This window comes from Piliocolobus tephrosceles, chromosome 5, assembly GCF_002776525.5.
Source record: "Piliocolobus tephrosceles isolate RC106 chromosome 5, ASM277652v3, whole genome shotgun sequence".
Classification (NCBI taxonomy): Eukaryota; Metazoa; Chordata; class Mammalia; order Primates; family Cercopithecidae; genus Piliocolobus; species Piliocolobus tephrosceles.
In genome coordinates this window covers 1,285,956-1,299,986 of record NC_045438.1, presented here as the reverse complement: position 1 = coordinate 1,299,986, position 14,031 = coordinate 1,285,956, and the positions used below count along the sequence as shown (strand labels likewise).

The window sequence follows — 14,031 nt, the reverse complement described above, 5'->3', positions numbered from 1 at the left end:
TGCAGGAACTGCAGAGATTAGTGCCACCACAAAGGACTTGAAGGATGCATGGGTGGTGATTCCCACCACATCCCCATTCAACTCTGCCATTTGGCCTGTGCAGAAGACTGATGGATCTTGGAGAATGACACTGGATTATCCTAAGCTTAACCAAGAGGTGACTGCAACTGCAGTTGCTGTACCAGATGTGGTTTCACTGCTTGAGTAAATTAACACATCTCCTGGTACCTGGTATGCAGCCATTGACTTGGCTAATGCCTTTTTCTCCATTCCTGCCCATAAGGCCCACCAGAAGCAATTTGCCTTCAGCTGGCAAGGCCAGAAATATACCTTTACTGTACTACCTCTGAGGTATATCTCTCCGGCTTTGTATCATAATCTCATCCAGAGAGAACTTGATTGCTTTTTGTTTCTGCAAGATATCACACTGGTCCATGACACTGATGACATTATGCTTATTGGATCCAGTGAGCAACAAGTAGCAAACACGCTGCACTTACTGCTAAGACGTGTGCCTGCAAGAGGATGGGAAATAGATCCAACGAAAATTCCGGGACCTTCCACCTCAGTAAAATGTCTAGGGGTGCAGTGGTGTGAAGCCTGTTGAAATATTCCTTCTAAAGTGAAGAACAAGTTCTTCCTACAAACCAGAAAGAGGCACAACGCCTAGTAGACCTATTTGGATTTGGGAGACAACACATTCCTCATTTGGGTGTTACTCCGGCCCATTTATTAAGTGACCTGAAAGTCTGCCAGTTTTGAGTGGGGTCCAGAACAGGAGAAGGCTCTGCAACAGATTCAGGCTGCTGTGCAAGCTGCTCTGCCAGTTGGGCCATATGATCCAGCAGATCCAATGAGGCTTGAGATATCTGTTACAGACAGGGATGCTGTTTAGAGCCTTTGGCTGGCCCCTATAAGTGAATCACAGCAGAGGCCTCTAGGATTTTGGAAAGGCCCTACCATCTTCTGTAGATAACTACTCTACTTTTGAGAGACACCTCTTGGGATGTTACTGGGCTTTGGTGGAAACTGAACGTTTGACTATGGGTCAAGTCACCAGACGACCTGAACTGCCTATCATGAACTGGGTGCTTTTTGACCTACCTACCCATAAAGTGGGTCATGCACAGCAGCATTTCTTCATCAAGTGGAAGTTGTATATACGTGATCGGGCTTCAGCAGGTCATGAAGGCACAAGAAAGTTACATGAGGAAGTGACTCAAATGCCTTTTGTCTCTACTCCTGCCACCCTGCCTTCTCTCCCCCAGCTTTCACCGATGGCCTCGTGGTGAGTTCCCTATGATCAGCTGACAGAGGAAGAGAAGACTAGGGCCTGGTTCACAGATGATTCTGCGCGATATGCAGGCACCGCCTGAAAGTGGACAGTTGTAGCACTACAGCCCCTTTCTAGCAATCCCTGAAGGACAGCGGTGAAGGGAAATCTTCCCAGTGGGCAGAACTTCGAGCAGTGCACCAGCTTGTGCACTCTGCATGGAAGGAGAAATGGCTAGATGTGTGATTATATACTGACTCATGGGCTGTAGCCAATGGTTTGGCTGGATGGTCAGGGACTTGGAAGAAGCATGATTGGAAAACTGGTGAGAAAGAAATTTGGGGAAGAGATATGTGGATGGGCCTCTCTGAGTGGTCAAAAACCGTGAAGATATTTGTATCCCATATGAGTGCTCACCAACGGGTGACCTCAGTAGAGAAGGATTTTAATAATCAAGTGGATAGGATGACCTGTTCTGTGGACACCATTCAGCCTCTTGCTCCAGCCACCCCTGTCATCACCCAACGGGCCCATGAACAAACTGGCCATGGTGGAAGGGATGCCATGGTAGCAGGGATGGAGGTTACTCATGGGATCCCCAACATGAACTTCCACTCACCAAGGCTGACCTGGCTATGGCCACTGCTGAGTGCCCAATTTGCCAGCAGCAGAGACCAACCCTGAGCCCTTGATATGGTACCATTCCTTGGAGTGATCAGCCAGCTACCTGGTGGCAGGCTGATTACACTGGACCTCTTCCATTATGGAAAGGGCAGAGGTTTGTCCTCACTGGAATAGACACTTACTCCGGATATGGGTTTGCCTATCTTGCACACAATGCTTCTGCCATGACTACTATCGGTGGACTCATGGAATGCCTTGTCCACTATCATGGTATTCCACACAGCATTGCCTCTGACCAAGGCACTCACTTTATGGCTAAAGAAGCAGGGCAGTGGTTTATGCTCATGAAATTCACTGGTCTTACAATGTTCTCCATCATCTTGAAGCAGCTGGATTGACAGAAGAATGGAATGTCCTTTTGAAGTCACAATTACAATGGCAACTAGGTAACAATACTTTGAGGGCTGGGGAAATTCTACAGAAGGCCATGTATGCTCTGAATCAGCGTCCAATATATGATACTGTTTCTGCCATAGCCAGGATTCATGATTCCAGGAATTAAGGAGTGGAAGTGGAGGTAGCACCACTCACCATCACTGCTAGTGACTTACTAGCAAAATGTTTGCCTCCTTTTCCCACAACATTACATTCTCTTGACTTAGAGGTCTTAGCTCCAGAGGGAGGAACACTGCCATGAAGAGATAAAACAACAATTCCATTAAACTGGAAGTTAAGATTGCCACCTGGACACTTTGGGTTCCTCCTATCTTTAAGTCAACAGACTAAGAAGGGAGTTACAGTGTTGGCTGGGGTGACTGACCTGGACTATCAAGATGAAATCAGTCTACTGCTCCACAATGGAGGTAAGGAAGAGTATGCTTGGAATACAGGAGATCCATACACATGGTTGGGGATTGAGGCGTTTCCAACTGTAATGATACCCACACACACACACACACACACACACACACACAGACACATATATGTGTATGCTATAAGTTCTGTCCCTCTAGGGAACTCTGACTAATACAGGGCATATTGAGTTTGTGGAGCTTGCATGATACACAGATCCAAATGCCACATAAAACTTGCAAATATGCTCAGGACAGGCTTAGGGCTGGACATAGAGACATAGGGGTAGTCAGTAAAGAAGTGGTCGGCCTGGCACAGTGGCTCATGCCTGTAATCCCAGTACTTTGGGAGGCCGGGGTGGGCAGATAACGAGCTCAGGAGATCAAGACCATCCTGGTTAACAGGGTGAAACCCCACCTCTACTAAAAATACAAAAAATTAGCTGGGCGTGGCGGCCCGCGCCTGTAGCCCCCCAGCTACTTAGGAGGCTGAGGCAGGAGAATGGTGTGAACCTGGGAAGCGGAGCTTGCAGTGAGCCGAGATCATGCCACTGCACTCCAGCTTGGGCGACAGAGCCATACTCTGTCTCCAAAAAACGAAAAAAAACAAGTGATCATTGAAGCCACTGTAGACAAAATGGAGGGTGAACTAAAGACATAACTCTAGAAGACAATTCTAATTGAAAGTTAAATAAAGGAGGAGAATAAAGAATTAGCAAAAATGAAAGACACAAAGGAATCCAAAAATAAAGAAGAACAAAGTCACTGAGGGTGCCAAAAAGACTGTATCTAAGAAAGTATGGCACTTAGCAAAGACTCAATAAACATTTTTTGAATGAATGAACAAAAATGAAAGGAATACATTACGTTAAGTAGGCAGAATATAAAATGCTACAGAGAGGTCAAGAAAATTAAATCATAATAAGGGTATAGATAAAAATACATAAGGTTGGAAAATGTGCCCATCCTTTGACTCAGCAAGTGTACTTCTACGGATTTGTTGCGGAGCAACAACTATAAACATCAAGATATTTATCCATAGACATTTATAACAAAAACAAAAACCTACGTGTGTAAAAGCAGAAAACTGGGATTCAATCATGTACTGGAACATTATTTAATCCTTTAAAATTATGACACAGATTAATATTTATAGGTGTGAATAGATAATTTTAAATACTTAAGTAAAAAAAGGAAGTCTCAAATAATAACACTCCTATTTTTCCAAAAAAAAAAAAAAAATCTGTAGCTAAAAGGCAAAATATGAGCATAATAGGATTAACAGTGGTTACCATGAAGAGGTAGGGTAATGAGTGTTGCTTTCTCCTTTTGTTTTCAGCATTCTTGAATTTTTCTACGTAAACAAGAATTGTTTGATTAAATTAGAATTTTGAATTAGTTACTGATGTTTCCAATTAGTAATTGATCATTTTATTTTTATTAACTTGAAAAAATAAATTCTAGATATGCATGTATATGTATGTATGTATACATGTGTATATAAAATCCAAAATGTGGATGGTTTTGTCATCACATTATATTCTAATTTCTGATATTAAAAAAAAGATTACATGAGGTAATTGTGAGATTATTTCTTATTACTAAGGTTAATCACATTTAAGTCTAGTTAGCAACTGGGTCACTAGAAATAAATAATTTGGCTATTTGCTGTGATGAAATACTAACATTTGGCTATGTTTGCTACTTGTTAAAATAACCAAACTGCTTTTAATTACACTAAAACAAATATGAATTTTTTTAAAACAAATATGAATTTTTAACTTTTCGTATTAAAGTCATCATCTCAGAGGTCAGACTTTCTTTTACAAAGAAGTTAATGACGTATAAAACTGTTCATTGTACTGTATATAACATTTACTGTTCGTGGGTAAATATAAAACAATAACAAACAGCAAATGATTAATTTTAAAGGCTACTCTGTAAGTATAGACTCCCGAACTTTGTTTTTAAGAAAATTAACAATAAATGGGCCACATTATAGTTTCAAATGAGCAAAGAAGAAATAGGTTTTAGGAGAACTATATTAACATTTTTAAACCATGCTAAATTTTAATATACATTTAACTAAGAGTTACTATATAAGATTTAAGTTGTGTAAACTAAGGACATCTTTAGCACTGAAGACCATTCAAAGTAAAAAAAAAAAAAAAAAAAAAGAAAAGCTGCAATTCTACAGCCTATAATAAAACTTAATGTGGTCAGTTTGATATAAAGAAAACTGTTCATATTAAATGATGATATAATGTTTCCCCACGAAATTTACAGCTTTTGTATTGAAATAAAATATCCAAGAAGGAATATAACATTCCTCTAAACCTACTAAAAATGGTTAAGAAAAGTTCAAGCTCCTAAGCCTTGGGCAGTATCAAAAGTTTCCAGGCAACTGTTTTAACCAATCAGCAAATTTAACAAATAAATGCTAATCAAAGAACTCAAAACAATCTGTCAATGTGGTAAACACGAAAGTAGAAGAAAATAATACTCCTTTAGGAAACTGAAGTTGTATTCAGAAAGAAGAAATAAATAAAATATTAAATCTGTGGGAAGGACCAAAAAGGCAAGAGACATGCAAAGAGAAGACAAGATCAGAATGGGCTATAAGTAACTCATGGAGCAAGCTTTGTGTTGAAGGATGGGTTGAATTTGTATAAGTAGACAAAAGCAAAGACAGGAGTCAAGACATAAAAAACAAGTATAGAGGCAAGAATAAATGCTGTTTTGTCCTTGAGGTCAAGATAAGGAGTCTCACCTCCTCGGAGCATTAGTTCAGGCTAAGGAAGGGTAGGAACTCTTGTACACAGGAAAGGTAGAGCTATATTAAGGTAAGCCACACAATGGTGTCCAGAATTGCCAGTAACTTAAATGATAAAAGATGGATGAGAGCTTTATAAGAACGTGTTTCTTTTCTGCCTTAATTACCTCAGATTCTTTGATTAACTTAATATCTTACTCCTCACTAGATAACAAGGTTAAAGAGAATGAGCACCACATCTGATTCACTCATCATTGCAACCCCCATACTGGCACAGTCCATAGCTCAGAGTGCGTGTTCAATAAATACTGGTTGAGTAAATATAGAAAAGTAAATTTTAAAATTGTAAATCTTACTGTATAGTCATCATAAAACGCACTTCATGTATTAGGTCACTACACTGAAAAATGCAGATTAGTTTATTGTTTAATCACCCTCCTGGGGAGGGAAGAAGACAGGGTCTCTGACCCATGATGGTAGGTTAGGAAATGGGCAAAGGAACTACTTTTTAACACAGGTGAGGACCGGGGAAGTGGGCAGTTGACAAGAGCATGAATATCTTCATCTATCATAGTAGAGTTGATCAATACTGTCCAAAAGTGAAAAATCACGCTCAAACCTCTTGAAATGTTTTACATCATCTTTTATCCTGACCTCAGAGGAATCACTTAGAAAATAAAGACCCCCGGAGTGAAAAAACTGTTATCTGAAATTCAACAATTCCTTCAGTCTCATGCTGGGGCTTCTTTTCTTTTTTCCCCCCCTATAAATTTCAGTTCAAATTTAAAGTGGCAACTGTACTATAATTCTATTTTTATAAAAGAATGTATTTTTATATATCTGTATATCTTTGTGTCTGTATATGCATAGAAAGAGGTCTAGAATGATTTACTACAGTGTTAATAATGACAGTTTTAGAATTATAAGGAATTTCACTTCATTATATTTAATACTTATAATAAAGATAAATTGTTTTAAAAAACAGAAAAAAGTTACAATGACTTTCAAGATTAAGCAGTTAAAGAGATGGCTGAGTCACTTAACGAGATAGAAATGAAAGATTTATTTTGTTTGTTTTCATAGAAGGAGGTTTGGGAGACCCAAGAGTTCAATTATGAACATGTTTAAACGAGAAATGTATAAATTGAGATGTCAGAAGGAAGGTGTATATACAGGTCTGGTAGCTGAAAAGAAAGGTTTGGGCTAGAGATATAAATGGGGGCATCTACTAGCATATAAACGATATTTAAAGGCAAACGTTTAAGTGGAATAAATTAGGAGTAGAGTATACAGAAAGCTAGGATCCTTGGACCTGGGCCAAAGACTAAATCCTGAGCATTCCAACATTCAGAGTTTGCCTAGAGAATGAAAAAAAAAAAAAAAACTGCAGCAATAAGAGTGTGTGATAGCACAGAAATGAAGAGAATTTTTCACACAGGAAAAAAAAAAAAAATGGTCCACTATATCAAATGCTACTGGCAGTTATAGTAAGATAAGAAAAGAGAAGAATGCACTAGAATCATCAGCATGGAAGTTACAAGTGATCTAGCAATGAGCAGGATGAATAGTTCCGACAAAATTATAAAGTCAATGTCAAATCAAAGTGAGTTGAGTAAATACAGGTTAGGAACTGAGGACAGTTCGTATAGACATATTTTGCTATATAGATCAGTGGCTGCAAGGAGACACAAGGTCAAGGGTATTTCTCTGTGTGGTTTGTTGTATTTCATTGTAAGACGGGACATATGAAAGCATGTCTTCACACTAATAGGAATGATGTAGAATAAAAGGATAGGTTGGAAGAGGGAGAAAAGGGGTAGGGGTGAAGAGGGGAGGTTAATCAAAGGAGCACCCTTCTTGAATATTAGTCATTTACAATGTAAGATTTGTAAGATCTTAGCAAATTAAAATTCAGACCTTTAAACAGAATGTGATGCTGTTCATGCCACATTTCACTAAGCCTCATATTAGCTTCATCTGAGTGTTGTGATAAATAAGTTGTATCAAGCATTACACTTAATGCTACTGCTACAGTTTTGAGGCAGAAGAAAATATAAAGTAAACGGAACAAGCAGTGATAAACATAGATTCAGACACATGAATGGATAATCCAATGAAGAGAAAGGTACAAGGAAGGCTTAACTAGAAACAAACAAAAATACTGTGGGAATAGGAAAGAAACATATGGGTAAAAATCCCAAACACATAGAAACACAAGATTTATGAATAATGCAAACCTATGATCTAGATTTATCACCATTAGATATCAATGACCAACAACAGATAGAAATTAGTAGAAAAATGAAAGTAAATTATTAGTTTAAAATATATGACTTACAAATATACCTGAATTAAAGATTATTATGAATAGGAATCTCAAAACCTAAATTTATGAAAGAAAAACTTGTTAAAAAGCAAATAAAGTTAAAATACAAACTTTTTCTCAGAAAGCAATTTTGTCATTTTCTCTTTTTGAATGCTGATATAAAACAAGCAAATTACTAGGTAGCATGTTTATGACTACTGAGATACTGAAAAAATGAGGACAAAAATTATTTCATAGTAAAACACAAAAATAGCATAGGTCAAGCAGATATAAAGAAAGACACAAAGAATTGCTATTAGAACTATTACTACTACTGATTTTACAGTGCTTTCTGTGTGCCAGGTACTATTTTAAGCCTTTTTAATTTTTCATATCAATTGTGACAATAACTCTACATGGAAAATAATGTAATTATCCTCCACTTTACAGATGAGTAACTGAGACCCCATCTCACACAACCAGTAAAGAAAAAGCAGGCAGTTTGACCACAAGTCCATGTTGCTAACCACCATATTGCACTATTCTATTATATCTATCAACAACGGGATAGTAAATTCTTTAGAATAGAATAGAATGATAACATTTGGATATTATGAGAAAGCACATACTATGAAAATTAATGTATGTTATTCCCAGGAGCATTTCACTTCTTGGATTGCTTTTCATATAACTTAATAAAGTCCTATTGTTAAATCTTCTTCCAAAGAACACTACAGAAAATATTATTCCACACAAGCGAGAAAATATACAGGAAAAAAAAAAGAAATTTACACAGTATATCAACAACAAGAGGCCAAAATCGATGTTCTATAACTGCAAAACTCAGAAACATACTTGCTATGCAAAAGGAAATTCTACTGAATGAAGTTTTTCCTAGTTTAACCCATCAAAACTTGCTATCTGATGTATCTGAGACTATAGACTAAAAATTAAAATTTAATGTGAAAACGCATTTGGAGATAAAGGGCACACCACCCAAAGAACTATAATAGCAGCACCTTTGTTATACCTCCAATGAACTATAAAGTCCAAACACGAAGTTCATCTATTAATATACAGTTTTTAAAAAGTTAAAAATACACTATCATCAGAGAATTCTAACTTTGGAAAAATAATTGCTTCCTTTCTTAGGTGGTGAATTATCATTGATCTCCCTCAAGTCTAAAAAAGTTACTTTGCTAATAGAAAAGAAAGAAAAATAATGAAACTATGGAAATGAAAAATTTCCTTAATTCAGCTGCTTTTAAAGGTAGTAATTTACAGGTAGGGAAGCAAATTATAAGTTTACATATGAGCAAAAGACTGCGAATTTCACAAGTCCCTATAGCCCTACCAACTATGACTTATTTCCCATTTGAATATGGGAAATAAAATATCAAGGAACATGAACTCAACTAGAAAGATTTAAACTTCAGGCAAAGTTGAAAAGTAATGATTAACACCAAAGAGCAAAACTTGGGCCTCAGGATAAATCATCCATTTCTAAGCCTCTTTTAAGGGTATATTGTGACAAGAATCTAGCCAAATACCAACCCAGGGAAGGTCAAGTTGACTCCTGAGTAAACTAAATGAAATAGTCCCCAAAATGCCTCTATTAAATTAAGGAATGGGAGACACTATAATAATACAGAATCCAAATTCAGACAAAGGCCATGGTACAAATATCTAATTGCCATAATTTACTGTGTCTATAACATTACAGGAAGACAAATTACCTTTAAGCTTTTACATATTAGCTAATTTTAAATACTTTTTAAAAGTAGATAGGACAAATGCTTATTTTTTGTGGAACATAAAATATAATATCAAAAGTAAAATGTAGCACTTTACCTTAGACCAAAGATATGTGATTGTTCATAGTTGAATAAAGAACGAATCTTAGCTTCAGAATTCAAAATTATAAGTCTATCAATAATATCCTGAAAAAAAAGAGACAAAGTGAGGCTGTACTTAACTGAAATCATTTAAAGAAAATTAAGTCAACAACAATTTATTTAGAATTGTGGCTCTCAAATTTGGCTTTATAAATAAATCACCTGAGGAGCTGTAAATAATAATAATAATAATGTAATGTCTGGGTCCTAACCCTCAAAGTTTCTGAACGAACTGGTCTGAGTGTGGCCTCAATTTACATTAGGACTGTAAAAGTTTCCGAAGTGAATCTAGTGTTCAGCCAAAGTGGAAAACACTGATTTGGACCCTACTCTGGCACTAGTGAGCACCTTATACCATCAGTTAAATATTGATAAAATTGCCAAAAATGTAAACTACTTTGAAAAACAAATATAAAATCCACAAATGAGAAGAATGAATAATGGATCCAAATATGGTATCTAGTAATTATTTGAGATTTTCTTAATAGAGATTATCTGGCTCATGTAAATCAGCGGTTTCCAACCCCGGTTGAACATTAGAATCACATAGGGAACTTAAAAAAGATACAGAGGTGCCCAGGTTCAACCCCGGGTCGATTAAATCACTACATCTAGGGGTGGGATTCTGGCATTAATACTCTTTTAAAAGCTCCCTGTGGGGTTGTTTGTTTTCTTCTTGTATGTTTGTTTGAGTTCTTTGTAGATTCTGGAAATTAGCCCTTTGTCAGATGAGTAGATTGCAAAAATTTTCTCCCATTCTGTAGGTTGCCTGTTCACTATGATGGTAGTTTCTTTTGCTGTGCAGAAGCTCTTTAGTTTAATTAGATCCCATTTGTCAATTTTGGCTTTTGCTGCTGTTGCTCCAAATGTCCATCAGTGACAGACTGGATTAAGAAAATGTGGCACATATACACCATGGAATACTATGCAGCCATAAAAAAGGATGAGTTTGAGTCCTTTGTAGGGACATGGATGCAGCTGGAAACCATCATTCTTAGCAAACTATCACAAGAAGAGAAAACCAAACACCACATGTTCTCACTCATAGGTGGGAACTGAACAATGACATCACTTGGACTCGGGAAGAGGAACATCACACATCGGGGCCTATCATGGGGAGGGGGGAGGGGGGAGGGATTGCATTGGGGAGTTATACCTGATATAAATGATGAATTGATGGGTGCTGACGAGTTGATGGGTGCAGCACACCAACATGGCACATGTATACATATGTAACAAACCTGCACGTTATGCACATGTACCCTAGAACTTAAAGTATAATAAAAATTTTTAAAAATTAAAAAAAAAAAAGCTCCCTGTGATGTTCCAGTGTGTTGCCAAGGCTTCAAAACCACTAATGCAAATACACACAGAACCTGATGATCTAAGTGCCAGCAGTTGTCCTAGCACTGACAATTTTAGCCAATCACACAATTTTGAACATGTTTTAAAAGGCTTTCTTGGCCGGTTGCAGTGGCTCATACCTGAAATCTCAGCACTCTGGGAGGCCAAGGCTGGCAGACCACGAGGTCAGGAGTTCGAGACCAGCCTGGCCAACATGGTGAAGCACCGTCTCTAGTAAAAAATAAAAATAAAAAAAAATAAAAATAAAAATAACCAGGTGTGGTGATGGGTGCCTGTAATCCCAGCTACTCGGGAGGCTGAGGCAGGAGAATTGTTTGAACCCGGGAGGTGGAGGTTGCAGTGAGCCAAGATCGTGCCACTGCACTCTAGCTTGGGTGACAAAGCAAAACTCTGTCTCAGAAAAGAAAAAAAAAAAAAAAAAGAAGTCTTTCTTTCTATAATTCCCTGCTTTTACGTATATCTTTGGGTTCAGGCCTAAGAAATTTATTCATGGACAAATATCTATCTCTCTCATTGCTCATTTTCCTGACCAAGAAACTTGCTACTCTCCAATGAGTTTAAATTCAGGATATTTCCGTTACCAATAGGGCAAAAGACGAAAGGTTTTACTGGGGAGTAAAGTCACATAATATTTATTGAGGAATTTGTGGCTTATGATACAAAGACTATTTCATCAAATTAAAAAAAGAGGCAAGGGAATGAATTTGTAAAAAGGAGGAAATAATAGACATTTCAAAATCACATTTGAAAACTACTAATCAAATACTGATCAATACTAATACAACAACTGGATTGTGGGTAAAGCTACCTAGTAGAAATTTGTACCCAACATATAAGAATGTATTTACCATTCTATAGGTTATGTTGTAGAAGTGTGTAAACAATACTAGCATGAGAGTTTAAATTGGTAAATATTAATAAACTACCTAGCAATGATGAATAAAAAGACTATTATTTTTAAATGATCTGTTACTGTTATCTACTACTTTGCTGTGCACTATTTGCTTCAAACATTACAATAGAACATGAGCTAAACAAGTCATATTCATATTTCCAGCTGCACAGTCACTCTCATTAATTGCATCACGACTCTTTCCATCTCCTTTAACCTCTCTACTTTTTCCTGAATTGGCTACATGATAGAGCCACAGAGATTGCCATGACTTGCTCAAGCATCTGAATACTATTAAATAAATAGTCTTTGCCCTGGACATAGTGATGAAACTTGTTTACTAACTACCTATTCTACAAATAGGTAAATGTTTTATTACTTAATAATTATTATAATTTTTAAGAAAGGACCTATTATCACTATTTTTAACTACTGTTAATCTTCATAAAACAATCTAGAATTGATTAGGAATCATTAACCTTCTTGTACCTGAGGTGAGAGAGGTTGCCAATTAGTTCTATGCACAGAAGTTTCTAAATGTATTATAATAAATATTTATTTATTAGTAGGGAATTCATATAGCTGAAATTTGTGCAGCTATCTGAATATAATGCAGAGCTCAAACTATTTGATAGCCAGTGACATCTTGTAACTGAGATTCTAGTTCTGAATCTAAGTACTAGGTACTGTTAGAATAAAAATGATACACTGTATTAACAACAAGCTAATGGAAGAGTAGATTACAGTAATCTATCAATGAGAATGCATTTTCAAAGGACAATTGTTATGGTAAATAATTTTTTCAAAGAAGAAGATTACATTGATGTACTACCACTTAGGGAAGAAAACAAAACTCCTGGGAAGCCTTACGGAGTGCTTCAGTGTCTAAGCACCGTAACGTGTCAATAAGGGAATCAGCTTCCTAAAATCAAGAAGCAGCTTCCCAGCAACAAACTAGTGCAAGAAGACCTGGGACTTACAAAAAGTAGACAGAAATCCTGTATCTTTTTAAAAGATACTGTCCAGCTTGAGAATATTTTCAATAACCTACTAGGTCAGACTGAGGCCACACTGGAAAAACAAAAAGGAATATCAATTCTATATAAAGATATGTTTGAGTGCCTACTGTTTACAACTGCCCCAATAGCCAGGTTTGGGCTATGTGACTGACTCGTTTTATTGAAGAAATAGGCAAGTGAAGGGTGAGGATAGGTCACATGTAACACCCCAATAGTTCTGCACTTCCACTTCTAGAAGTGGCTAATGATTGGTTAGCCTATGAATAAAGCTAAGCTGATCAAATTCCTTCCTTGGGATTTTTCAACATGGAAAAGTAGAGGAAAAGGCTGCTCTCCTACTTGGGGTTACAGAGAATTAAATGGTGACCCTCACACACACACCAAAAAAAAAAAAAAAGATATGTCCAGGGCCTCATCCCCAGAACCTGTAAATGTCACCCTATTCAGAAAAAGAGTCATTGCAGAGGTTAAGACTCTTGAGGTATGTGTTAGTCCATTCTCACGCTGTTAATAAAGACATACCTGAGACTGACTAATTTATTTAAAAAAAAAAAAAAGAGGTTTAATTAACTCACAGTTCAACATGGCTGGAGAGGCCTCGGGAAACTTACAACATCCTTCTTCACATGGCAGCAGGAAGGAGAAGTGGGGAGCAAAGTGGGGTAAAGCTCCTTATAAAATCATCAGATCTTGTGAGAACTCAGTCGCTCTCATGAGAACAGCATGGGGGAAATCACCCCCATAATTCAGTTATATCCTGTCAAGCCCCTCCCACGACACATGGGGATTACGGAAACTATAATTCAAGATGAGATCTGGGTGGGGACACAGCCAACCCATATCCTCCTGGATTATCAAAGTAGACATTTAATCTAAGACAAGTGTCCTGAGAGAAAAACGGAAGGAGATATAAGACAGAGAAGAGGAAACAGACATGTAAAGATAGAGGCAGAAATTGGATTTATGTAGCAACAAGACATGAAACAGCTGGAAAAAAACAGAAACTAAACAAAAGGATTCTTCCCTGGAGCCTT

General features: G+C 37.1%; 1 protein-coding gene across 1 annotated transcript in view; it reads right to left on the bottom strand.

Moving 5' to 3' along the window:
• Positions 1-14,031, bottom strand: part of TBC1D32 (TBC1 domain family member 32) — a 213,391-nt gene that overhangs the window by 100,563 nt on the left and 98,797 nt on the right. The window contains exon 23 of the mRNA XM_026456419.1: positions 9,678-9,766. Coding sequence (XP_026312204.1) covers positions 9,678-9,766 — 89 coding nt within the window. The remainder of the gene's footprint in view (positions 1-9,677; positions 9,767-14,031) is intronic.